Source organism: Zeugodacus cucurbitae, chromosome 2 (genome assembly GCF_028554725.1).
Source record: "Zeugodacus cucurbitae isolate PBARC_wt_2022May chromosome 2, idZeuCucr1.2, whole genome shotgun sequence".
NCBI classification, from domain to species: Eukaryota; Metazoa; Arthropoda; class Insecta; order Diptera; family Tephritidae; genus Zeugodacus; species Zeugodacus cucurbitae.
Genome location: NC_071667.1, coordinates 1,031,078 through 1,058,398, shown reverse-complemented (window position 1 = coordinate 1,058,398; position 27,321 = coordinate 1,031,078). Strand labels below are relative to the sequence as shown.

Genomic DNA, 27,321 nt, shown 5'->3' with positions numbered 1-27,321 from the left:
GAGCAAAGCAAGAGCCATTGTGCCAGCTCCAGCAGGAGCCTTGCACACGGCACTTCACCGCAGTACGTGACATCTGCCCGTTTCGTTCTACTTATGCATGCAGCGCGTATTATCTTAGCGCTTTTTCGCTCAGTGCATTTGCAAAAATGAATTTGTTAAAGCCCAAAAGTATGCAACACGTTTACATGCAGCTGCAAAAAGCGCAACTGTTCTCACTTGCCAAAGATGATGCAAATGTGTGGTAAGAATAACAGGCAAAAGAAAAGAACTTATCAAAAGAAGCAGATGCGGCTGCCACAATAAAAAGCACCAGTCAAGCCAAAGAGCTTGCGGTCGTTGTGTTGCACAGCGAACACGAATTTAATTTTGTGCATGGCAACGATGGGGTCCTGCGTGACCATCGCGCCGTCGACTCGCTCGCAGCAGTGCGTTACCCATACAAGATAGAAAAAAATTGGAGCAGAGGCGCGTGGGGGTGCGGCGGCAAAGTAAGGAATATTGCAATGGACAACACACAAGGAAAGCCTACGGGAAATGCATTTTATACCCCATAACCGCCGGCGGCACTTCGGCTAACTCGAGTAAACTTTGCATGACCTGGCAAGCATGGCAGTATACTACTCAGCCAGCGGACAGCAACGGACCGCTCGCAATATGAGAGCGAGGCGTTAAAATGAAATTAAACGCGAGGAAAGGAGAAACTGGTATATATCAACGCGCAATTCTTCACAATTACTCGTTCCCTTGCACACGAACGCGCCACTGTGAATGTTGACTTTTTGCGCTTACTTTCCGCTCCACTTTCTTGGCGTAAACATCCGCGGAAGTTTGTGTGTGTGTGTGTGTGTGCGTATAATGAATTAGCGGCGCTACTGGGCTTCATTTCCGTTACACATATTTTGTTTTAATTTCATTCCATTTTTATTTCGCCTCTTTCACAAGCACACGAAGTTTAATTTAAATAAAAGCCGACGTCTTTGTTTGAGCAGCAGGCGAAGAAATTTTAATTTTCTTAAAAGCGAAATATGTTAATTACATTTGCCTCGCTGAAAGAAGCACGAACGTTGCAAGCGCTACAGAGTAGTTTGCTGTTGTCATCTAACCGAAAAAGCAAAAACGGAAAGTTTTCCGCGGAGGTTCGAGGTGTGAATTTCTTCTACAGTGGTCAGTGGGACCGATTGAAATGGACCCAGTGCCACAAAGGTGCAGTTGCATATATAGTGAACTGTCCTATTTAAGATTTGTGTTAGACGAGCTACCCGCCTTTCCCCAGGGCTAGCCCTTTAGTGCCAAAAGTAAATGAAAACTTAACTTTTGGTGAATAAAAACGAATTAAAAAGTATAGGCGGGTTTTGAGCAAACACGCGCTCAAAATCGCTACTGCAAATTGCAATTACAATTAACATACTGGAAACACGAACAAAATAAAACAAAACCACGAACTCAAAAAATTCGTTTACCAATGCAGAACTTTTCTTCTCGGCAATTTGCGCGGACAAAGCTATGTATTAGGTTTCTCTCCTCCCGTCTGTAGTCAGTAATACATCACATTAACAAAGTTATAAAAGTTAAGTTAAGCGTGCTGCGGCCACCTGCAGAGCTCACCTGCAACCGCCGCTTTACATGTGTACAACCAGCAAAACAAAAACAAGCGGCAGGAAGTGAGAATTACGGAGTTTCGCTTACAGCTTACCTAACTCATGCTTGCGGCTGTGCCACAAAATGTTGTTGCAGTCAAATGGTTGCGTAAACTACTTTCTGCTACTTCATGGACCCCGTTAGCTAAGCATCTGGGGCGACGGTGAGTCGAGTGCTGTTGAACTGATCCAGAGGCAAGGGAGCGCAGTGTATATTTTGTAAGAAGGGGTGTTCGTTATAATAGCATTAATGACAAATATATGCAGCATATGAAAGCCTGTAAGAACTCCTCTCGAAGAAACTTTCAACTTCTGCATACTTGTTAAGTTTTGCCTCTAGCTGCTCATGTGATGTTTTCTTCATTTAGTGTGAGTTCGCAGACGACTGCTCAATTATCGTAGAGTTCGTCGCCACAATCACTATATTCTTAATAAGCAATTAGCTTATTATGCATACTAGGTAGATATGCACTTATAGATATATGTAGGTCTATAATTACTTAAATTAGTCTAATATGGAAGAAAGAGTTAGACTGTCATTAATTTCTTGAAAATATCTTTTTAAATACTAGTGATATATATTTTAAATACTTCCACCACTCAGAAATCGGGCAAACACTGTCACTTCTAGTCTTGTGCAAAGACCTCCTCCATGTAGCTCATAGACCCAACCAATCCACCACTCGGCACACCGCTTATGCTTTTTTAACCCAACAGTGTTCTTGCACTCTGTAATCACATTTGAAGCACACCTTGCAGAGCTTTACTCAGCGGAGCGCGTAAGCTCGTGCATGTGTGTAACTGCATAAGTGCAGCACCCCACGGTGTTGCTGTGTGGCAGCCCATTTAATGTGAGTGCCTTTTAATTATAGCTGTGGGAGAGAAAGTTCGTAGTGGTTCACGTAACGAATTACTTAAATTATAAAAAAAGCAAATTCACGCACTTAATGTGCATAAATATTTGCTGAACTGGTTGGAAAACTTATACGAGTACAATTTGAGTTTAATTTTTTATTTTGTATGAAAAATTTAGTTTAAACGAATATCAAAATATTTTCAACTCCGATTTATCAAAATTCACTATAAAAATCTAGAACAAACTAGTCTAATGCAAACAGTCAGTCGAGATTAAAGCTGTATCATATACATATATTATGTCCAAGCTACGCGCTTACGAGCGAATTTCGGGCGCGACGCTGATTCCGATGTGACAATGCTCGTTGAACGCTGAGTCAGCATGCGTGGCGAGTCGATGTCATGGCGTGCAGCTGGTAGATCCTTCCAAACATCCAAATTCAAATTCGTAAATGAGTTGGTCACTTTAGGCAGCTCGGAAGTCGGGGGTCTGCGTCGTCCGAAATGTGTGCCGGACGTAGGTGCGCTTTCTAAATGCGACACGCCACTCGGCATCAGCTGTGCAATACTTATGTTGTCTTCTGCCACCGAAGCCTGATTACCGACATCACCGTTGTACCCTGTACCAGGGCATGGTGTAGCGAAATCATTACCAGCTACAGGAAGCGCACTGCGTGGTGATTGTTGTTCCTCAGCTACCAATTGCTTCAGCTTCTCATTAGAATTCTCAAGAGCTGTGAGGTGTGTGGAGCGCACTTCGTAAGCATCGCTTTGGCGTCGAAGGTTCTCGCTAATGCGCGAACCAAATGTACAACGCTCTTCTGTTAGAAGTTGTTTTATTTCATGGTAACGCTCCAAATGTTGTTGTTGCCACATCGACTCAAAGCGCTGCATGTTGTACTTCGCCTCTGATTCGTACATTGCCTCAACTTGCGAGAGATTAATTGTTTCCGCCTCTAGATGCCCTCTGTATTTGTTCAGTAGCCTCTTTACGATATCGGCACATGTGGTGTAGGCACTCAAGCGTTCCAGTATATTTATGCAGAGCTTGATTTGGTTGCAGAATGACTCGGACCGTTTTCGTATGAAAACCTTAATTTTTTTCAAATTGAAGGCCTGAGATGCATCTGTGGCTTCCATTACCAACGAGCAGCTCTCCTCTAACAACTCCAGCTCCTTATCCAAATCACTTAAACAGGTACGCAAATGCTTCTCCTCCTCTTTTAAACCATCTGCCTCAGCCTGACGCATCTTCAGTTCTTCCATATGCTTCTCCTGCAGTTCACGTATCTCTTTAATCTCCTTTTCGCGAATTAGTTGTCGATCTCTTTGAACCTGCTCTGTACGACTGATCTCCTCCTGCAATCGCAAATTTCGGTCCATTGACTGTGCTTCTTCACGTTCGCGATCGTATTGCTCTTCGATTTTCTTGTCCAACCAATTGAGTTTGGCCAGCGTCTCATTGCTAGACTTCGATTCAAACAACATATTATCATCATCCACACCATGTCGCCACCGTCCGTACAATTTAGCCTCTAAATCCAGTTTCCGCTTGATGTTCTCACGCTCCTTAGCACTTTGTTCAATCTTCTCAAGTTGTTCGGTGGTAGCAGCAATCTTGCGAGATCGTGGCCTCTCGCGATCTAGGGTTTCCTTTTCGTACATCATTTTCTCTTTTTCGAACAGCTCGCGCAGACGTTCACGACGTTCATACTGCTGGAGCTCCTTCTCACGCTTTTCACGGCGCTGCTTCAGCTGCTCTTCCGCATTTTTGTAGTACTCCGGCTTGGTCCAGTTCTCGAAGCGGGTTGTCACCTTGCCCCAATGGTCGTAGTAACGATTAACTGCAGCTGTGCGCTCAATGCGATCGTGCTCAATTTCTCGACGACGTGCAAAGAGCGCCTGAATTTGGTGGGACCGTACGGACATTTAACACGCAGTGGAATATTCTCTCGTACGGCAGTGTATTGAAAAAGGGGCCTGAAAGATATTGAGAAAAATAGCCTTTAATAGAATATATGTATCCAAACAGTTGTGTATAAACATTTATTGGTTAAAATGAAATTTATATGTGTGTCAACAATCACCGACTTTCAAGAATTGTATTCTTGACGAAATTGTCATTTAAATAATATCGTCTGACAGTAACTGCCATGAAGTAGTTCATGCAGTGCGAAGTGTATCTAAAGAAAACTAAACAAATCTGAAAGAGGTAACGAAACCACTGACTTGCCACGTCTTGACTAGAGTCCATTGCCATGGAAATAAAATAATGCATACAAAATAATCTCAAAAAATAATTCTTAAAATACTTACATATATATTATAAAGTCTGTTTAGCCAATGAGTTGCAATGAGCAGAAGTTAAGTAATAAAACTCTCTGCTCTACTAAGAACAAATTGGAGGCAACTAAAATAAAATTGCAGATAAGATAAGATATTCTGAACTACTACTTTCAGTTCCAGCTCTCCTTACAGGGGTTTCGCTCATATAATATATAAAACATATATGCATAAATATGTTTGCCTCATTAGAAATATTTCTAGTAGCTATTAGCTGGCATTCTCTTCATTTTCACTCATTTTTTTAGTATTGAAGTAGATCTTCTTTCCAAAAGCTACCACATGAAGCAAGCAATGCGGAACATTGAATGACTTAATCAGTATTGGGAGGTACTTAGAACCACCGACACTCAACAAGATCCTTAACAAAACTTGGCTTAACGAAGGGAATAAGTAAAAAGAGAGTGAGATATAATGATATCGCTTGCTTCCCTCTCAGCACTGCAGAAGATAACTGAGGTTATGCTAAAGTATGGAAGGCAGAAATTTTCATACCAAAATATTGCTCGAAAATAATGATAACGCCCACGTTTAATACGCCTGGGTAATTGCTAACAATTTAATTACCCTGATAGGATGTATTCACACAAATTGGTTTGTGAATAGAGAATATTCATGGAAGATAGAAACAAAACTATAAATCTGTCGCATCTTCCCGAGGCAGTCGGCCTGTTAGAAGGCGATGATGAGCCGTATACTAGAAATGTACGCCATAAGGTGGCAAAAACTTTACCGAGATTTTCATTGCTAACTGGAAGTAGCATTCGTATATTTATGTGTAATATATAGCCCCGTTACGAGAGGAAATAATGCGATATTGCTAATCACGTTAACTGATTGCGGCCTGAAGCGACGGAGCATTGTGTGTTGCCAATAATGCGCCACTCGCGGACTGCCAACTCACTGTGATGCTATCAGTCGCAAACAGTTATGGCGTTCAGCAAAATAGACCCGTCGGCATGCGAACATCATCATCTCAGCGCTTTCACGCTTAATACTTGCTTTTTTATTTTCTTTTGCTAATTAATTTCACAGGCTTTGTTATGTTTTCATCTCCCCACTCGCGCTCCACCAAAGCCCCGAGCAGAATAACTGTGTACAAGTCGCAGCATATAAACAAGCAACTTCCTACGTTGGAAGCTAAACATCCACCTTTGCGGGCTTCCCTGTACGCGTGTCAATCGTGGCGTCTCACCCCACCGCACCGGCCAATACACACATACATACGCATAGAGGCTTACTTAGAGAGGTCGATTGGGAGTTGTGTTTTCACGCCTCGGTCTCGAATGTGGTGCTAATGATTTTGTTCACCGAGATTATTTACTCACATTTGACATGGCCTGTGCCTTAGTGGCTTCACAACTTCACGGGCATGTGACTGCCAAGCGTCGAAGCGCGCAGCACAGTATCTGCCCTCCAGGCAATCCATACAAATATGCCAGCAAGTCGGTTCTCTCCATCCAAAAGTTGCTCAATTTTTTTTCGAATTCCCACACGCCCTCACGCACAGTCGTCCATTTAATGGGTAATTTTATTTAGAGGCTTTAATGGCAATTTAAATGGATTTCATGTGCGTGATAATTAAGGAATAACACTTAATTGGATGAGTGTGTGGGCTGATGCTCGTACCAATTTGTTTGTAACTGGTTAACTGGTATTTTATTGTTGGAAAATGAATATGCAAGGAAGCCATTAGATAAAATGATTTGAATGGAGCAGGAGGGAGCAGCGTATGTATTAGCAAAGTAGAGAAGTTAAATGTGGAAATCGTAAAGTACGTTGAGATTTTACGAGGTGTGAATCTCGTTGACGTGGGATGATTTAACAATAGTTTTTTATTTATCGAACAAAAATTTGTTGGATTTGTTTTCTAGTGAAAGTTCCACAAACCAGGCGCACTCTTCACTCCCAATTCTAATTTATATTTCAAATGGGAAATCTAGCAATTCTAATGCTAAAAACACACGTGTTTTCTCATATAATAAGCCAACTACTACGACACCATACCCTTTTATTATCACACGTAAAATAACCAAAGGCACAGAATAAACACAATCGGCAATATTCTTCCACAAAATGTCCCCAACAAACGTTGGATAAACTCAATATTGCTTACATACGCCAACTGGATGCTATCATTATTCTAATCGGCCACTTTGAAGCGAAAAAATCCGCGGTTTCTGCTGCACCGACAGAATATTCGTTGGAATTGTAGCAATCGACGGCGACATAATGACGCTCTCGGCTCTCACGCCTTTGCGTCGATAGGCGATTGTTAGGCAATCACAACGGTATGCTCACTGACTACAAACAGAGAAAGCAGAGTATTGTTATAGTACTTTCCTGCTGCTTGGAAATGAAGCGAAACTCAACGCGAAATAGAAACAATGAGCAGCGCCGAAAGGGCGAAATCAGACCGATAAAACCGCCAAATTGGCGAAAGATTTGTAGTACCGACGCCTACAAAGGAAGCAGGAAGCGGAAATAGAAATTGGAAACAGGCAATCACGTAAGAATCCGCAAGTTTTACGGATAACGGGAAGTCTTTATGAGTCGTTCGAATGCCACTTGCTTCGCTACAACTTACAATCTCCATAAAATCACCACAATGAGGAATGGCAACTAACTCATTTGAGGCACGCCAACTGCCGCTGTCAAGAAAACTGCGACGCTTATTGTTACTGTTGTTGCTGATTGTGAGCGAAGGCTAGCTAATAAGCTTAAAAGTGTCAAAGTGATGGCTGCAGATATATAGTAGTTCTATCGTAATGGCCTGCGGAAGAAACTCCGGGGGAGAATGACAGGAAGGCGGACTATAAAATTTACAAAATCAGTATACTTAAGAACGCCGATGGTAATCAAGCGGAAAATGTTTAAGTGAAATGAGACAACGCAGACGGCTCGGAAATCATAAAAAGGAAAACAAACGCACAAAATTGCCGTCGTTATATGGAGTAGTGCCAAATGCGATGGACAAATATAGCTCATCGCAGACAATTAAAGTAAGTCACCAAGAACAAAGAGACGCGACGATAATGATGAGCAAGTTGGGAATTTTTTATCTCGTAGCCAAAAAAAAACATAAAATAAAAATCCCTCTACTCCGTACACGCTTCCACTGGAACGAATGGCGACGGAAGCCTCACCAACTGCGTCGCAGAGTGAATCGGATGGCACGCGCTGTCAGAGGAAGCATCTAATGAATGCTCATTGCTTAACAGGACGGACGGACGAACGGCGAGCAATCGGACTAAATGGAGCCCAGCGTAGTAGCTCAATAATAAAAACAATGCCTGCTAACACAGAGTAAATAAGTATGTAGTTGCGCGTAACTCGCACGACGAAATTTCAAACAGTGATTCCCGCAGTCGTTGCGCTGATAAGACAAACACTGCATCGCAGCAGCAATAACAATGGCGCAAACGACGAGGCGGTCGCGGTTATGTGAGGTTCTGAAACGCACAGATGCTGATAAGCATTTGTTCGGGCTTGACGGTTAGTGAAAGTGGAGGGTGGAGACTAGAGCAACTAACGGCGAATCTGTGGCTACGACATAGATTGCGGCTTTGATGATGGCGCTGATTATAATTGCGATCGTAGTGAACATGACGAAATTGGACAAACGCCCAGTCAATAAGCGTACTAGGCGATTTTATTCCCCATTGTTATTTCAAAGAGATATGTACGTATGTACACAAACAAAAAAGCCATGTATGTATGTAGCGCTGAATTTCGCGTCGTTGGGAAAGCGGAGGAAAGTCCCTAAAATAAACGAAAAATCACAATCGCCGCCTATCACAAAAGCGTCGCAAACAATAGTGGACAGATAAGCGGCTATAAATGCCAGAACATTGACGGCATAACGGTCAGTAGCCCAACCTCCAAAATAGAGAGATCAAGTGAATCGCAACAACCGCAGAGTTCATTAGAAGACAACGAGTGAAATTCAGAAATATTTGTCAAAGCAGAATTGAAGACTCAGAAGTATTCAGAATGCCAAACATTTCTCTACCATCCAAGTTGTTGATGCCGCTGATGCTGGTGTACCTGGTATTTCTGGATGGTGCGCAAGCAGGTATTTCAAGTATTTGGAGCAAGTATGAAAATAGTTAGGTCCTAGTTATTAAAATTCAACTAAAAAGCGCACAAGTTGCATTCCAAAATACAAATTTTACAAATATGTGCTTTGACTTTATCTCGAAAGGGTCAAAAATACTGCATACATACTCATACACAGTATACCCGCTCGCATAACTGTATAAGAATTTAGAGATTTCTACAAAACCACAGGTGGCACACATACACGTGCCTATGTATGTGTGAGATATCTGTGCGCCAAACAATATACTTTGGCATATCCAAATTCTATCAGCGCTTACCAGAATCGTCACCCACAGCCAACCATTGGTTTCTTACAAGCCAAATGCTCGAGGCGACAGACGACAGGCGCTTTTGCAAAACTTCAGCGATTGCGTGCTGCTGAATTCGCTGCGGCACTTGCAACATATGGGCTTTGTTGCAAAATTTTCCATTTCAAAATGAACAATTTACCGGGTGTCAGGCCGTGTCCATCAATCTTCGCTAAAATTTGGAATTTTTGGTTTCATGGCTGCGGTGTAATTGATTTTTTATCTTCCTGAGAAAGGAGGCTAAATACACACTTGTAGATATTAGGAATTTTGCAGTAGCTTTAACCTCTTTGGGATCGGGACAGTCGAATATTGCAGTTAATGCAAGAAAAGATAATTAAATCACTTAGCCAAAATAGAAAAGCAAATGAAATTATACGACATTTTTTCATGGTTCTCTCAGAAAATCTTGGTATTATTAAAATTCCATTTATTAAACAAGTTATCGTGGTAACTTTTCAGTTTTTAAATCTCAAATCAGTCTAGTTTTCGCAGCATGTCAAAATCATTTAAACCGCAATCATCAATCTTATTACCCACATGAATCAATTTAAAACTCTCCACACCTGCTCCCACCGACTAACTTTCTCTCGTCATTTTTGACAGCTCCAACCGCAACCGCTAACACGAAGCCATCCTCCACCGTACCTAACCGCAATAGAGAAGATACAAGGATGAGCGTGGGTAACGCCGACAGCAGCAACAAAGCAAACTCCAATTTGAAATGGACGTCACGCAGCGCTTGGCAGGCCGCCCCACCACTACACGCACCGACCCACATATCAGCCACGGGCGGCGTTTCACATGTGATCATTCATCACACCGCAACACCAGCGGGCGCTTGTCGACGCAACCCCAGTGCCTGCGCCGCCACCGTTCGCGCCATACAGCACAACCACCAGCAGCAGCGCGGCTGGGATGACATCGGTTACAATTTCCTAATCGGTGGCAGTGACGAACGCGCCGAGATTTATGAAGGGCGCGGCTTCGATGTGGTGGGTGCTCATGCGGTCGGCTACAATGCGCGCAGCGTTGGCATCGCGCTAATCGGCGATTGGACAGGTGAGTGACCAAAAGGGAGAAAAAACTAGTAGAACTGTAAAAACGGCTATTTGTCGTCAGTGGTTCAGTCAAATTTATTTGGGAAACAGATATAGGAGTGACTGTTATGAGCCATCATACGCAAAGACTATTCTGTCATGGATGGTTGTGAGAGAATGAATGCATTGAGGGCAGTGATAATGAAAATTGAAAAGCATATAGATATAATAAATAAATAGATATTAAGCAACACAGATATTGTGAAAATTAACACTAATTTATGCTTTATTACTTTTCTTGTTTCATTTGCTGTCTTCTTCCTGCTTTTCGCATCCCGTCAATCAGCCGATCTACCGCCCCGTCCTGTGCTGGATAAACTGCAACAGCTCATAACTTACGGCATGCAAATGGGGCACATACAACGGAACTACGCACTGCTCGGTCATCGGCAAGTGAAGGCCACCGACTGCCCGGGCAACCGGCTGTACAATGCGCTCAAGGAATGGCCGCACTTCGAACAGCACGCCGCATAAGGATGCTGGCACATGGGAGATCACAGAAAGCTGTAAGACTGGCGAAGTCGCAAATGAGCGCGAATATGTAAATTATGGGCAGAAAATTGCGTATTTCGTCGAGTGGGATTTAATTTATATTATTAACTTTAACTTTGTTTACACATTTCTCGGTTGTTTATTGTGTCGATAATGTAAGGCAATTAGTTTTTCAGTATTTGCGGCAGAAACTCAGCTAACAATTGTGTGTTAATTTATTTTGTGTTAATTTATTTTGTGTTAATATCGAAGAGTGAAAGGCATATTATATACCTTATAAGACGTATAATATAATACAGATTAATAATACAGATTAATACTAAATGTTTGTTTTGTTGACGATGTGGATGTGTGAAATTCGTGTGAAATCGGTTCGAGAGCTTACGATATCAACAATGACAATTATATAACAATACAGCAGCTTAATCCACTCAAATGGTTTTAAGCCGAGCTGTAACTATAGTTGAATGACCATCCGAAAACTATGGACTGACACTTCCCTTTCATGCTTAAACTCAAGCAAAAGCTGCAATGATTTATCCCACCACCTGCAATTTGGCGTTTACTCAACTGTGATTCCCTGCGCCATACCCAGTGGGACACTAAATCAAAAACAAGCGAATTTGTGGCATTTGACATACGCTACTCGGAAACCGGCTCGCCAGCGCACTGTACATCGAACCAGCTTATGGCGAAAGCCTATCACAAATTGTGCGGTTGACAGCACAGCGATCGAATCTCCAACCGCCGAACTAACTAAGCAATCAAACGCGTGGAGGGGCGTGATGCGCGGGGTGCGCGCGATATTTTGCGCCCAGGGCTAACTTTATAAATCTGACATATGTATTCCAATTTTTACATCGCAGCACACACACACACATGTGCATGGGTATTCACCTAAGCCATTTCAATTTACGTTGCAAAATTCTGAAATTCAAAACAAAATGTGCCAGTCGGACGCATTGTGTGGATGCATGCGTGAATGTACGCGTGTGTGCGTGTATCCTGTGGGCATTATAAATTCGATATTCAATTTTTCGTGTGGCATTTTTATCTGACGGCACAACGCAGTGCAACAAACAAAAACGCAGCACAGAAATGGAGTTCCAAAAAAAGAAAGACCCTCGAGTATTCTTAGAAATTTTACGTTTGGTAAAGCCTAATATGAAGTTCGATACTGGTGAAGACACATTGATTGAAGGTAAACAACAACCAAAATATGTTTTAAGCGCGAAATCAGAGTTTATAAAACAGAAAATTTGGAAATTAAATCCTTGTATAGTAAGATCTTCCTTTGCATGTTGTTTAAACCTGAACTTAGGGAATAACTTGCCGTTTTTCTACAGGCTTTACATGGTGATTACTGAGTGGACTTCACTTTTGTTGTCAGTACTTGAAGCAAATTCGTTCATCTGCCTAGGTGAGAAAACCATCCTCAAGCGTAATTACATATTTATATTTATCTCGTTGAGAGCTATATGCACAACTCGGGAACAAGTGGCCATAAAAGCCAACAACTAGCACTTACTCACAGTGCATCGGCACTTTTTGGCTTAAGGATCGAACAATCAATTCATGGAAACAAGTGTGAATGTGTGTGCATGTTCAGGTGTATCTATTGGCATATGCTCATGCATGACTTGTTTGGGACAACATGAGCAACAGAAATAGAAACCAAAAGCAATTTGCAATCATCATCACGCTGGAAAGTTATTGGGATCGAAACACTCACACACACTTACTTGTGTTTTATGTGCCTAGGCAAATCAAGTGAGGCGAACTCGTGTTGCCAACAGCGATAGAAAAGCGAGCGAATAAAAATAAATACTTAAGCGACATACTCGCACGTCGAGGCAGTCCTAATTTCGCTCAAGTTTAATTACAATAAAATTGATTTGATGAGGAAATGTGTGCGTGAATTGGACCTTTCGGGTTGAAGAGGTTGTTTTGGTGAAAGTAATTGCGTGCGTCTTTTGCTCTCAAGAGATCTTCAACTAAATTGCTTCTATTTGATTACTTAAGCTTTGTTGACATGACTCAACGCGAGATGAGGGAGGAACTGTTAAATTTCAAGGAAAACATATGCTTAAATGTAGCCAAGCGGCAAAATTCACAAATCGAAAGAACGTCATATTAAAGTTGTTGTAAATCCATATTAATATTATAAATGCGAAAGTAACTCTGTCTGTCTGTTACCCTTTCACGCCTAAACGACTGAACGGATTCTGATGAAATTTGGTATGATGATAGATAATAACCTAGAAATGGTCATAGGCTATAAATAATCACGCCATCGTTCTTAGGGGGTAGGCAGTAGGCAGATAACTAAATTGAGTTAGTGATTTTTAGTCGTTTTTGTTGGGACTATTGCTCTTTCTGTCTAAATGGCTGAACGGATTTTGATGAAATTTAGTAAGGTAATAGATGGTTACCTAAAAACGGATATAAGATCAAAATGATCACGTCATCGTACTTAGGGGGTAGGAATTAGGCAGAAAACTGAATTGAGTTAGTGATTTTTTTATGGTTTTTGCTGGGTGTTTTGCGCTATCATGCCTAAACGGCTGAACGGATTTTGATGAAATTTAATTAGGAGATATTAATAATTAAAATTTTGTTTTACTTCTTATATACAGTTACATAAATATAATATAAAAATGAATTGCTGTTCGTTAGTCTCGCAAAAAGTCGAGAACGGCCAAACAGATCTGGCTAATTTTAGTCTTGAAATATTCCTGGAAGGCCAGGAAAAGATTAGAGAGTGAGTAAATATGGAAAAATTGCGAGGAAGATAATAATAGGAGAATTTTATTCGAGTTGACAAGAAAAATATAAAAAGAGAAAACCAAAAAATAATATTTTGAAGGTTGTCATTGTTGCTTCGTTAAAATATTTTTGTTATTGTTCAATTGTATAAGGTTGTGTCGATAGCCCAAAACAATTTGAAACAAATAAGGAAAGGCTAAGTTCGAGTGCAACCGAATATTTTATACTCTCGCAATTTATTGATGTAATTCTATTAAGATAACACACAATGTGACCTATATATTCGGCATAAAGTCCAAGAGAAAATCATCATATATAGTATATGAGGGCTGATGTAATTCCAGAACCAATTTCACTCATTTTCGGGAATAGGGGCATCTTGGCACCTGTTAGTAGGCAACGAACGTGCCGGCCTTGAAATTACTCCTAAATTGCAAATGAACGAAACACCAGTCGGAAAAATCGCCAAAAACAGCGCTATAACGAAGATTTTCCAAATATTCAAGAAGTCGCAGGAGGTACTGCACTGTTAGCAGGTGATTTACGCCAGGCTCTTCCAATTATTCCTGGATCAACTGTTACTGACTGGCTAATCGCACGCCTAAAATCATTTAATATGTGGCGACACATAAAGAATCGCCAATAACGATTGTAGAAGCAGTTGCAAATCGTAGGGTCGCAGTTTATAATTTCGGTCCAAGAGAGTTGACACAGCTACAAACCAGCTGTCAATTATCCCAAACTATTTAAAATTGCCTGAACTATCAACACTCACTTTACAATTGAAAGAAGTGTGAGTTGTCATCCTGCTGCGTAACATAAATCGACTTCGAGTAATCAATATCGTCGCCGAAGCCAAGATTTGACCAACTTAATTTAATGTATACCTTGCCACAAAACGTGTGGCCGGGCCTGCTAGTATCTAATAAAGTGGCAACCCTATTAAAGTTGGTAAAAATTATCTGAAATGCAAAACTAGAATAAGTCGCTTCGACTTTGATCGTTCTATTTTTTGCAACTTCATACTCCGCTTTCAATACGAATATTATTTAGCCTCCATTCAATTTTCGGTGACCCAGAAATGTATGCCAATGCCTGCGTTCTCACTTTCGTGACACATAAAATTGCACACCATACCGCAGCCACAACTCAATTAAATTAAATTGTTTTATATACACGAAACCTTTGGCATTATCAAGCATCTTACACACACACACACACAAGGAGACAACTAAAATGCCTAGGCTGCATCTACATCTACATACATGAAGATCCGAGAGCGTGCGTTGCTGCAGCGAACTACCACAAACCGATGTGCGTGACTGCAAACCTGCCTCCTCCTTGGATTCTACGGTTACGGTGCCTGCCTCGCTACAGACGCCAAAACAGCAGCACCAACACCAACCAATGTCGTAATATTGCATATTCAGTTGTAAATTGCGCAAGCCATAGCAAGACATAGTTGAAATTAATACGACTCTAAGGCAGCAGTGTAAGGCCTGTGTGGAGGGGAGGAGTAGTGTGTGTGTGTGCTACTTCTGAGGTGCAAGGTTTTCGTGAATGTGCACTTTCATATTTTTCTTATGACACAATACAACATTTTGATAAGAGATTCGCTCTGCAAAAGCAGCTGCACTCACACACAGGTATACATAATACAAGCATTTAGTAGTGTGCTTCCAGGCGCCACTTGAGTGGATTGCTATGGCAACATCTCTGGCGATTGTGCACATTTTCATACATTTGTGCAGTGGCATGTGGATGACTTTGCCGGGGAGGTCCGCTCGATGCTGGCAAATGACTAAGTTGCCAAGCTTTTTGTTGTTTACTGCTTTCAATTCCATTGAATCACACATTTCCGTTTGTCACTTGAATTCATCTTCTCTCCCACAACTGGGTTTTTCGTGTTTTGTTTTTTTTTTTTTTAGTTTGTTTGCTATGTTAGAACGAGAACTACGTAATCCACAAACACAAACTGAGTTATCAAAACTTCGTTATTGGCAGAGATAATGTAATGTCACGTTATGCATGAGCATCTCAAGAGTTGCCATACAATGTAAATAAAGCGTCTACCACACAGACTTTGTTGTGGAGCGTTCAAGTATTCTTAAGTTATTCACACACACTTAGTACACGCTCTAGACTTGCTGGCAACTCTGCCGAGCTGTGGCCGTAACCACATACGCTGTAACGAAAGTACACAAGTGTACAAACGAACACAAGCGCAGGAGAGGTCGGGGAAAATGGAATAAATTGAACGAAGGCGACGACTACGTGGCGCAAATTGCAAAAGTGGCAGTAGTTGCCGCAAATGTGGCAACAAAGCATCTTGGTGCAACTTGAAATCAAAAACCGTATTCACTCTAATAACAGTAAAGTGCTATAATAACAACAAAATACGCACAGCATAGCAATTTGCAAGTGAAATTCCAGCGCCAACAGAGCGCAACGTGCAACAGGCGCACGAGCAGCATCCACAGAGTTGGAAAACAAAAGCGACACAGCATTCCAAGGTGCTTCCATTTTCAAATTAGGAAACTGCATTCTATTTGCATATGAGTGAGAAGAATTTTCATTTTTGACAAAAGAAAGCTCTCAAAGAAAACAAAATGCAAGGAGAAGAGAGGCGAGCACCAATCAAATATTTCTTTACTAGAATAAATATTACAATTTTATTACACCACCCCCACGCCTATGAGAATGTCGTTTGTGAACATTGCCAGTTGTGTTAACGGGAATAGTTGCTGTCAGGTGTAATTTTCATGACGAAGGAAATAAAGGTCAATAATTTTCAAAAACTGCAGAAGATGCCGTATACTTTAATGGTAGTCTATATACTATCAAAAGAGGCGGGAGTTTTTGCAAACAAACACAAACAATTAACACCATTGAGGCATCCAGCTGACGGTTGATATACATATATACATATTTATGTATGTCCTCACCTAGAAGCATATCTTATAAAACCGGTTGATGTCAATACAATGAAACGAGCGCTTCTCTACAAATCCGCCTTTTAGAAAATTCACTAAAAAGTCAAAACTTTGTCACCTCCTTTCTAAAATTGAAATTACTGTGGCGCGTGGCAAGTTCAATGGGGCAGAAACACGCATAGGCAAAGCAATTTATGTACTTTTAGAAGAATGTGACTTTATACATATGTACAATATATATATATTATAAATGACTGTAAGTAAGTGAGCGTAGAAAGTTGGAAAAAAGCGTTATGCCAGCGGAGGAAGAATGCTTACAATTTGATTGCAATTTCTTTTTGACATTTATTTATGTTGTCAAATAATCCTTAATATTCGCTGGATATCACGCCTTCAACAACAATGAAGCAAACAGACGAATGAAACTTGCAAAGCAAAATGAAAAACTCTAAAGTGGAGGGAGAAATTCGAAAAGTCATAAAAGGGTAAGAAATTTCGAGCATTTCTTTGTTAAAAATTGTTCAAAGTAGAAATGTGCGAATTACGAATTGAAATTGAGGACATTGAAGCACTGAACGAATCGAAGTGAAAGCAAGAAAGTTGTTTCCATTAAATGTGCAATTGGAACATTTGAAACGCAAAACTCAAAATCGATTCGAAAAAATTATATTTCTTCTTGTACACTCATTATTTTTCTATGTAAATATAAATTTTAATGCTTATTCGTGAAGTGATTAATTCTTAGTCACGCTAAGCAAAAAACCTTGTCGAATTCTTCACACCAAGTGTCCCACTTGTAATTTTTAAGTAATTTAACTGCTGTGTGAACAATTTCAATTATGCCACACTTTAAATGCGTCAAAGTAATAAGATATTGATGTCCGAAAATGGTATTTCACTCAGCTCGGGGTGGAGTTCAAAACTTTTGTCATTTTAAGCGGCATAATGAAACTTTTACCAGAAACGAATGATTGAATCCGCAGCGCTGGGAGAGGCCCAGAAGTATGGAAAAGTTGAAGGTCAAGTGTCAACTTTACAAGCCATGAAAGAGAACTAACTTTCTCCCATAAATACACACTTACATATTGGATCTATAGAGATATGTATACACAACTACTTAGTTAATATTCCCCCCGCACGACCGTAACACATAAATGAGTCGATTAATGGACAAAAGACAATAGTTATAAAGCAAAAAGTAAAAAAAAGCAGACATATGTACATATTAAGTGAGAGTAAAAGTTTTGGTAACTTCCCCAAATCGCTGCCATCAGTGTTGATTGTTGACACGTTCGCCGCCCTGCCGCACCAGTGGAAGCAAGTCATATTGAGGGACGGTGACAGACCGGCCTGGACGGCATCTGGGGCTGTGACGGCAATGAGTTGCTGCTGCATGTTCGGGGCACATAAACACATTGAAAACCTTCATTGTACATAATTATTGATATGTTTGTGTGCACGTGCGCGTTTTAATACCATTTGACGCCGAGGAAATCCATATACCAAATTATGCTGGTTGTTGCAATAACTAGAAGGCGACACATTTGACGAGGCTCCCGACTTCCCCAAATAAAATTGGGAGCAGCACAAATCAGTTTGTGTGTGTCTGCGCTAGTCGGTGTCGCACGAAAATATTAATTGCGTGTCTGTAATTTCGTTTCACCAATGTCACTGTATCACGCCATAAGCAAAAGCAACAACAATACTTAACCTATATTTCGAATATCCGCACTTGTCCCCACTCCTCATCCAGCTCCAAAATGTGTTGAAATGATATTGGCAGAAGGCCACGCTTGACGACTTACCAGCGTCGAAGATGTCAGCGTGAAAAGTTTTGTGGGCCGAAAAGCTTATTTTATGCACTAACTTAATTTGGTTGTGGCGCTCTTTTCGCTCGCCTTTTGTTCTTTTCACAGTCTCTTTGTCGCAGTCACCGCACAGCTGGTGGCAACAGCTTTAAGGAGGCCACAAAGGGAACTCTGAGCGAAATAATGAAACGCTAGCCCTGGCGGTTGTAATTAAAAAAAGAAAAGCGACCAGCGGACAAAGCACAAAACAGAAAGTAAAGTATAATGAGGAATAAACGGAAAACACGAACAATAAATATGTTTGTTGCAAGCAGAAAATGAGGTTAACCATGAGTAATATAATAGCGGAGGCCGAAGGGAAATGATTAACTGATTTAAGCAAACAGATAAAGGGATTTTGAGGTTCAGCGAGAGATTTTAATATTGCCATTTGGGCATACGACAACGTTTCATTTCGTTTGAGCATTTCGTCATTGTCTATTAACCAGATTATGAACTACCCAAAATTGTTAAGGAATTATGACATTGAAGGGGAAACAAAAGCCGGAAACTTTAATCTGTCAAGGAATTTTAATCCCTAAAGCATTGGTATCCTGTAGAAGGGATTCCTTAAACACCATCAGCTGAGGCATCAGCGTTGGAGCGACGCACCCAAGATCAAAAGAAATTATTTTATGAGTAGAACAGGATTTAGGAAATGAGTCTTTGATTCTATCAAAGCGACCAATTTCACACATTTTATTAGCCCTAAATCAAGACGAACACATCACTTTATTCGACTTTGCCAATAATAACTAAGTAGTTTATAAAGAACTTAACTTTTTCTTTCTTTTTTTTACTTGTGAACCGCAAAACATGGCTCAGCCACTTATTTTCCAAGGGGACTTTTTGTATTTTTTTATTTACGCCAAGGGAAGTAAACAACGAAATTCCCAGAACACAGTGATTTTCATAAAAAAATTATTCACACCATTCGATAAGCTACATATGTATGTGTACGAGTATGTGAATGGAGCATTTGTTGAAAAACTTTAGTTTAATTTACGTTAAAGTGTGCTGGAATAATATTTGGATCATCATCTAGAAAATAAATAATGTTTCAATTGTCAATTTAATTTGGTTTATTTTTTATACCTATTTGTTTATTCGGTTCAAAGATGAATCTTGAAAAAATATGCGAAAAATCTGGAATGTAGGTCAATACAAAAATATTAATCAGTTCACAAATCATTCGGAGTACGAGCTAATGATCCCAATAACTATCATCCACTAATAAACATTATACGTTCATTGATTTTTCATTTTTCTCTAAATCGACTGTCACTTGAATGTCCACTCACTAGCTCTCTAATTGAGTTCAATGTTTAGATAGATGTTTCCATGGACTGAAAAATAAGTAGATGAAGAATTATTTAAGTAGCACCGTCTGTTGAAGAAAAATGTCTTAGATAAAGATTCATATATACTTTGATCAAGCTTGAGATCGCCTGAAATCTAGTAAGAACCTTAAGAAAGATGCACAACAAATAGTATCAAACCAAGTCAATGGTTTAAGAATCTCCAAACCGACTTATTTATTTTAATGCAGATTATGTAAAACTGAAACATATAGCCGTGTCTTTTTTAGCCTAAACTAGGAAAAGCAAATAAAATTATATACTTTTCTACCACTATACTTTCGTATGGAATAAGTAATTTAATTCGAGTTAATTATTCGAATTAGTGCAGAGTTCGCATTGAAATGTTTCCACATCATTAACTTGAGCTTTTCATTAATAATCAGTAAGTCACACAGCGTTGCATTTCCGCGTCATTAGCAAGGGAAAACTCACTCACAGATATTAAATGTGCTCGATAGAAGAAACTTATTTTGTTTCACTAGCGGAAGCAGCTAGCGCTCTAACAAAGATACTAACGTTCTGCCGGCACTTCTTAGCCAATAACTGTGCAACTTTGCGTCTGTGCTTGGCGCTTCGGGTAATTCCCGTTCAAACCAGAGTATCGATTACATAACTACTAAGTAGCTAGTGACGTATGCATGCGAACATGTTAGTCAAGTCTCACTTAATCTCGCCGGCAGTTCGCAGTTCGCGCTGAAGACGTTCTTAGTTGGTATGTGGGTGCGGGTTGACTATCTTTGGGATTTGTGTTTGGCGTTAACACCATTTCGACGCATCTCGCTAATAGACTATTGGCATGCCGAAACTACATGTAGCTTCACATCTCTAATATCGACGACAATTGCGCTCAACCACTACAGCTGGGGGATTTTCTTTAGCTCATGCTAAACACTTGATTTACGGGTGTCTATTGTGCCATGCTTTGCTGTTGGGTGTACACAGGCATATGCATATGTAATAGCATTAAATGTTTGTTGGATTCGGCGCAACAGTTGTTCGTAGTACAATGAATCGAAAAGTAAATAAAAAAGCCATTTCATAATCGTTTAATAATTGCCCGGCTCCAATTGAGTTAAAAATAAAAATAAATAAAAACTGGGAATACCCTTATTTAATTACTGACCCCATGCAATTCGATGAAAAGAGCAATTATTTGCTTCTAACACATGAAAACAAAGTTAAAAGTTTAAGTTAAAAACTTCGTGCGAACTATGTGAAAAGTTCGGCAGTCCGAGAGTAGGCAAAACGATTAATCGCTTGAGAAGAATAGTGTTGGAGTGCATAGCAGAAGTAGATTTTCAGATTATTCAACTCTTCTCTTTATGGCATAACTATTTTTAGCAATCGCAATAATGGCATCAACGTTTTTTGGCTAATAGCCTAATTTGTCTTGTCACAGCTTTTGGTGGTTTGGTGCGCACAGTTATGGTTAGGCGTTTGAAAAACTCTACTGAAATCGATTTTATTTATTTTGTTAGTTTTACAGCAACAAATTATAAGCACACACTAATAATAATAACAATGGCTTAAATTGACGTATAAAAGCTGACGGAATTTTCACGCTCAGCACATTTGAGCAGCCGGCACCACCTCGTCCATTACCAATTCAGTCGCACAATCGAACTAACAGCACGGCCCACATCTGCTGACAGCAAAAAGTCTTTAACAGCAATAATGGATTTCCGCAATGCTTTAGTGAGTGTTCTTGCAGCCTTTTCGACCATTTGCCTGCTAGAACGAGATATTGCCACCTCTGCCGGTGAGTATGCACGGCTTATGGAACAGGAACGGTATGCTGAGTATGTGCCCACTTTGTGTACTCTCACTGACCCGAAAATAAGCTGACACTTTCAATGTTCCCTTCCCCAAACAGTGCATAAAAATTCGCTTTTTCAGCTCCAACGGAGATCGGCTATAACCACTGGAGGCTGATAGGGCGCAGCGGTTGGTGTGCACGTCCGCCAAAAGATCGAGAAGTATTTGTGGGTCCCGCGCCGTTCGTCATCATACACCATTCTTATAAGCCCGCCGTGGCTCAGACGGAATCGGATTGCCGGCTGGCCATGCAGCAGATTCAAAACCTTCACATGGATGAGCGACATTGGTCCGACATTGGCTACAGCTATGCAGTCTGCGGTGACGGCAACGTTTACGAAGGCCGCGGTGCCAATGTGGTCGCAGCCCATGCACCGCTCTACAACAATCGCAGCATTGGATTGCTACTAATAGGCGATTTTACCGGTAAGAATCGATGACAGCAATAAAATAACGAAACTGATGTGTTGAATTGGTTACTCAGTGGCAGTTTTTTATGAATTTTACAGAAGGGCTGCCACCGTCACCCATGATGGAGGTGGCACTGGACTTTATACAGTTCTCTGTGGATTGCGGCTATTTGCGTGAGGATTACATTTTATATGGACATCGCCAAGTGCGCAATGGAACCATCTGTCCGGGCGATGCATTGTATGCCCAGGTGCAGAAGTGGCCGCATTGGCAAGAGGATGTCAAGGAAATGACGCAATTGTAGAGTATGAGTGCGTGGAACGAAGCGAGCCAGTAGATGAGTGGGATTGAGGGACCAACACTTGCAGTATTAAAATGAAACAGTACAAATAAATAGCAATATTATCATTGCAAAAATCACATTCGTAAAATAATAATATTTTAAACAGAACCTCTCGAACCAACCTTTAACGAGTTTGTTGGTATTTGAAGTCAAGCACCTTCAAAGTTTAGGACAGCTCTTCTCTTTTAATTTAAAATCTCACCTTCTACCTTGTTTATATGTATCATATTGTAGAAGCTGTGAAGCCGTTGTGAATGGTTTTCCAAAAAATGATTTCAATACACATATGTACATAAGAGAAAAAAATCAAAAACTAAGAACAATGAAATTATACTAAGGTAAGTTATCATTATCTGTTATGTCTTTCCGTGCAATCGAGAATAATTCGCTTCAAAATCAAAATAATAAACGTGCAATATTTATTCACAGCCGCGACCTCGATGACAATCTCAGAGCGGTTTAGCGGGTTTAGAGAATGAGCTGCGAGCAGCGAGTAACTAACTTACTTAAGTTAAAGTTGAGAGAGTGCAACTGTGATTAAGATTAAAAAGTTCGCATTAATTATTCATGAACTTGGCGAGTAAAGCACCAACAACAGCATGCAAAATGTGAAGTACCATCAAGGCAGGAGAAACTCAATAACAACTAGGTTGATTACGGCAGCTCCTCGGCGTCACCTCCCCGACCAGTTTATGGGAGACCGGCATGCATTGTCCAGCCGCTCAGATTAAAGCTTATAACTGCCGATCGAAATGCTGGACTCAGTTATCAATTAAGAGCGGACATGAGCGCAAGTGGCGTAATAGCGGAATAAAAGCGAAATAGCGACATACACTCGAACGAATTATTATTTCCACAAACAGTAGAAGACATATTGACCACAAATCACAGGAAAGGAGCAAGCGGCAGAAACAACAAAAACCGACCGAGAGGCACCGACCAAAATATAGTTATTTTGCATTTGTTGAAAATGGTGAATGCAGCCGGATCTGTGGGAAACACAACCGCAGCCCAGAAACTGATATTGTTGGTTAACTTGCTGTTGTTCGGCGCTGGGAACATGTTTACTTGTGAGTTAATTGCGAGTGAAATTGCATTTGCAAACTATGAAAATTTCAAAATTTCATGATTCGCATAACTGTGGGCCGCGGGGCTTCTGAATACACATGTTTGTGTGTGTGTGTTTGTGTGTTTATCAGTGCGTAACAAGGTGCCGGTGTTCGCTCGGCGTTGAAAGCCGGCTGCCGTGTTTTGAGAGCGAGTGCATGCTTGTTTATTTTCAGTCCATAACCACTGACCACAAATGTTTGCCTTTCATCCCCTCTACACCCACTCACTCTGCATTCGTGTAGCCATAGAGCTGCGCGAAGCTGCCGCTATACCCGACCACAACGACACAGCGGCAACAGGCGACCAAATATTAGGATATACACGTAACTGGCGCTTAATCACGCGAGCCGAATGGGGGGCACGCACGCCCACCTCTGTCGCCAACTTCACCGGCCCCGCACCATATGTTATCCTACATCACTCCTATCAGCCCGGCGTTTGTCGGACAGAGGATGCCTGTAAAGCATCGATGCGCTCCATGCAGAACTTCCATATGAACAGCCATGGTTGGCCGGACATTGGCTACAGTTTTGCCGTTGGCGGGGACGGCAACGTGTACGAGGGCCGCGGTTACGACGTGGTCGGTGCACACGCGCCCAACTACAACTCGCGCAGTATTGGTCTGCTCTTAATTGGTAATTTTATGGGTAAGCCGTGACACAGTGATGAACGACAATGCCAAGGTAACAGAATGCACCAATCAATGTTGTTTCCCTTTTACAGAGGAGCTGCCACCCGCACCAATGTTGCAAGTAGCACAGGACTTTATTAAATACTCGATGGAGGAAGGCCATTTGCGGGACGATTACATTTTGCACGGACACCGGCAGGTGCGCAACACCGAGTGTCCCGGGGATGCGTTGTATGCGGTGATCAAAAAGTGGCCCCACTGGCAGGACCTTAATTGACTGACGCCAGTTCCACCACGGAGGGCACGAAAATGTTAGGTCATTAAAATTTTAACTTATAACTTAATTGCAATTAGTATTATATCAAATATATGAACACTCTAAACATTACGAAACAATTTCTTTCAATTCGATTTTCAAACGCAAAAAGAGAGCTTATAAACTATTATCTACGCTTTACTACGAGTTGAGTGTATGTGTATTGTATTTTGATATCTGTCAGCAAAGAACTTAATAACGAAGGGGATTCCCGACCTCAAGCTAAACAAAACAATCAGTGCGATTGGGCCCAAGCGTTGTTAAATAAATATATACGCAACATGTATACATACATACGTTATATGTATTTGATAAGAACAATTTCATAAATATAGATACGAGTTCATACTTAATGCAACTGCAACTGTTTGAAGTATTATATAGTTTTGACTGCCTAAAAATTCTTCTGTGTCTGCGTTCATTTGGGTACCATTGATTTGTATAGAGTATGGGCAATGGGCATTTTCTAGAATACCAATGTTCGTTTCATAAAACCCATTTGTTAAAACTTGCCGACGCGAACTAGTAATGGTGCTGGATACACTAGAACTGATCCAATTTTCATACATATCTACTGGCATGGTAATAAAACAATACATCATATTCGTATAATCACCCTTGAACTTGCATTGCTGTTTCTTTCTTCGCAATTGCTTATTCGGCGCTCATGACAACTAACCGGAGTAAATGTTAGGAATTCAAGCAAAGCTGGCGATTATTTTTTTTTCCCCGACTATTAAATTGGTAGCGATAAGATATTTTCGCGCACAACAAAAGTCACTGTATAAAGCTATCGAGAGATAAACGAGAACAAAGCGAAAATAAACAAAAAGGAAAGAACAAGTCATCGTATACTTTATGAACATTGGTATACTTACAATGGGATTTGGAGTTCAGGTGATCGATAACATATCACGAAAATGTGTCCGCTACAAAGATGTACGTATGTATGTAGATGTGCAAGTCAGCGATAAGGGACTTAAAAACAAGAAAACAATAATCAAAAGCACTTGAAACTTGAAACTTGTCTGCGTTATGAAAAAATGTCCAATGCAATACTACTTTAAAGGAATGTTTGATTTCCAATGACATTTTGTTATTCTTCGCCGATTTTTTTGTTTTATGTAACGAAAGACATTTGTAATGAAATAATCAAAAATTGTTTTTTCGATTTGCCGCATTCCATATTTCGGCGTCTCATAGAATCTCAGATCATGTGGACATCGGTCCATTTTCAACCAGATTCCTATAGATGAACAGTTTTGAATCAATAACTGAGAAAGAGCTTTCATCAAGCAAATTCAAAGATCTTTGTAAATTATATGATGTGATAAATGGTATACGTCTGCAATTCTTAAGCGCTAAATAATTTTTTACTTACATATTTTCATTTCATAGATAACAACATGTAAAAAAATCATAAAAATCAAGAAAATTATGAAAACAGCGAAATTTGTCTTTCAATGTTTTATGCAAGCAGACAAGACATTGTGGTTGCGTTAAAATAAACAAGTATGTTAAAAATTTGCTAATTACTAAAGCTGGGGAATCAATTAAATACACCTGGTGCGCACTGCCTTCACTCATCTGAAAAGCGATTAGCGAGCTCGCTGACCATCAAACATCAGCCAAGTTGTTTGTTTAGCAGCAACGCGGTACATTCCCGCGCACACACCGGTTTGTTGTTTTCTTCCACTCAAGGCTTTCATCGTGGAAGCCAGCAGCGACAGCCGACCACTTGCGCCTGCGATTTTCCATATGATGTTCCGGTAGTATTCGGGCCAAAGTGCAAGGTGCTGACTTTTTATTGGCGAATTTATGTACATCCCCGAAAAATTGGTGATTTTTATCTTCTAAACAACAGTCATGTTTAAAAGAGATGGATCGCCCATAATCATTTCCGGCTTAGTACTTGTTCTTTGTTGAAGTTGAACAATAACAGACCAATACATATGTTTCGATATAATAATTGAAGATTAAAAATTGTTTTCGGTTGCCATTTTTGTGCACAGCTCTGTACATTTGGCGGCCGCAAGCAATGCGTTTTATATTTATATTTCGTTTTCGACCTTAGTAGCGCTTTTACAAACGCATGACTTACCTACTATTCGAAATGGAATGGAAAGGCGTACACACATTGTTGTTGCTATTTGAACATGAAAAATCCCCTACTTTCAAGTGTTGCATTAAAAGTAGCTGATTAATTATATTAAAGTCTGCAATGGACAGCTGAAAAAACTCATAAACATTTTGAAATATTCCGAAATGATAAAAGTTGGAATTTTAATGATATTTTGTTCGCGTGCAAAAACATCGTCCAAAGTGCTAACACCCGGTTTATACCGAGTAGAAGTATATGTATTCTTTTCAATGTCAATGTAATCACTTGTGATTGCTATATGAAGAGCTCTTAAGACCGATTCGCTTGTATAACAGGTGTAATATCGTTACTATCAGCACACCAGTTGAATTATATGTAGAGAGTGATTTATTAGAATTTTTGTTTGTGTTTTAAAGTGTTTTAATACGGTCAATATATGGAGCAACCAATCAGAAGAGACGTTAAAATATGGCAGCAATTTACAAAAGGTAATGTTAGAGAGCTTACACTCGCGCCAAGAACGAAGAGAGATTATTAAAACCAGTACCTTAGCATACAGTGAGCTAAGAGGTACCGCAAGAGCAAAAGCTTTGGCAACTTCTAGTAACTGTGTTTGCTGTTGATCGCGGAAGCACGCTCTTGTGAAGTAAACACATACAAGCGGCTCTTCAAAAGCACGAAAACAATGATTTTTGTATGACGTATTAGCGCCAACTGATATGTTTGGTACAAAAAATTCCTCTATTTTAACGACAGCCTCAAAATAATGGCAACAGATGATATTCGCACAGCAGAAGAGATTTCAAGAAATTCGAGTTATATAAAACCTCTCGCCTAACGGTTATACGTAT

The 27,321-nt window shown here is 40.4% G+C and overlaps 4 protein-coding genes across 6 annotated transcripts in view; 3 read left to right on the top strand and 1 right to left on the bottom strand.

The window, feature by feature from the left end:
• Positions 1-2,628: 2,628 nt before the first annotated feature.
• LOC105221690 (trichoplein keratin filament-binding protein) overlaps positions 2,629-27,321 on the bottom strand; it is a 64,396-nt gene continuing 39,703 nt past the window's right edge. For 2 of the 3 annotated variants that reach the window (XM_054225406.1, XM_029037848.2), the window contains one exon: positions 2,629-4,472. In XM_054225406.1, the coding sequence (XP_054081381.1) occupies positions 2,790-4,421 (1,632 nt within the window). In that variant the 5' untranslated portion in view covers positions 4,422-4,472 and the 3' untranslated portion in view covers positions 2,629-2,789. Of the gene's footprint in view, positions 4,473-4,583; positions 4,698-27,321 lie in introns of those variants that run through there. The other variant, XM_054225407.1, reaches the window with a different exon arrangement.
• Positions 8,739-11,082, top strand: LOC105221689 (peptidoglycan-recognition protein LB-like). Its single transcript, XM_011198846.3, has 3 exons — positions 8,739-8,910; positions 9,851-10,306; positions 10,631-11,082. The coding sequence occupies exons 1-3, from the start codon at positions 8,829-8,831 to the stop codon at positions 10,816-10,818; spliced, it is 726 nt and encodes a 241-aa protein (XP_011197148.2). The 5' UTR covers positions 8,739-8,828; the 3' UTR covers positions 10,819-11,082.
• Positions 21,329-22,389, top strand: LOC105221688 (peptidoglycan-recognition protein LB-like). The gene is made up of 3 exons (XM_029037849.2): positions 21,329-21,502; positions 21,640-21,984; positions 22,068-22,389. Exons 1-3 carry the CDS (start codon positions 21,418-21,420, stop codon positions 22,271-22,273), a joined length of 636 nt encoding a protein of 211 aa, XP_028893682.2. The 5' UTR covers positions 21,329-21,417; the 3' UTR covers positions 22,274-22,389.
• Positions 23,082-24,445, top strand: LOC105221687 (peptidoglycan-recognition protein LB). Its single transcript, XM_011198843.3, has 3 exons — positions 23,082-23,382; positions 23,665-24,069; positions 24,146-24,445. Exons 1-3 carry the CDS (start codon positions 23,283-23,285, stop codon positions 24,328-24,330), a joined length of 690 nt encoding a protein of 229 aa, XP_011197145.2. The 5' UTR covers positions 23,082-23,282; the 3' UTR covers positions 24,331-24,445.

Coding starts and splice junctions, on each gene's coding strand:
- LOC105221688 (XM_029037849.2), top strand. CDS start 21,418: ATGGATTTCCGCAATGCTTTAGTGAGTGTTCTTGCAGCCTTTTCGACC. Junction 21,503..21,639: donor AGATATTGCCACCTCTGCCG/GTGAGTATGCAC, acceptor TCGCTTTTTCAG/CTCCAACGGAGATCGGCTAT. Junction 21,985..22,067: donor ACTAATAGGCGATTTTACCG/GTAAGAATCGAT, acceptor TGAATTTTACAG/AAGGGCTGCCACCGTCACCC.
- LOC105221687 (XM_011198843.3), top strand. CDS start 23,283: ATGGTGAATGCAGCCGGATCTGTGGGAAACACAACCGCAGCCCAGAAA. Junction 23,383..23,664: donor CGCTGGGAACATGTTTACTT/GTGAGTTAATTG, acceptor GCATTCGTGTAG/CCATAGAGCTGCGCGAAGCT. Junction 24,070..24,145: donor CTTAATTGGTAATTTTATGG/GTAAGCCGTGAC, acceptor TCCCTTTTACAG/AGGAGCTGCCACCCGCACCA.
- LOC105221689 (XM_011198846.3), top strand. CDS start 8,829: ATGCCAAACATTTCTCTACCATCCAAGTTGTTGATGCCGCTGATGCTG. Junction 8,911..9,850: donor TCTGGATGGTGCGCAAGCAG/GTATTTCAAGTA, acceptor CATTTTTGACAG/CTCCAACCGCAACCGCTAAC. Junction 10,307..10,630: donor GCTAATCGGCGATTGGACAG/GTGAGTGACCAA, acceptor CCCGTCAATCAG/CCGATCTACCGCCCCGTCCT.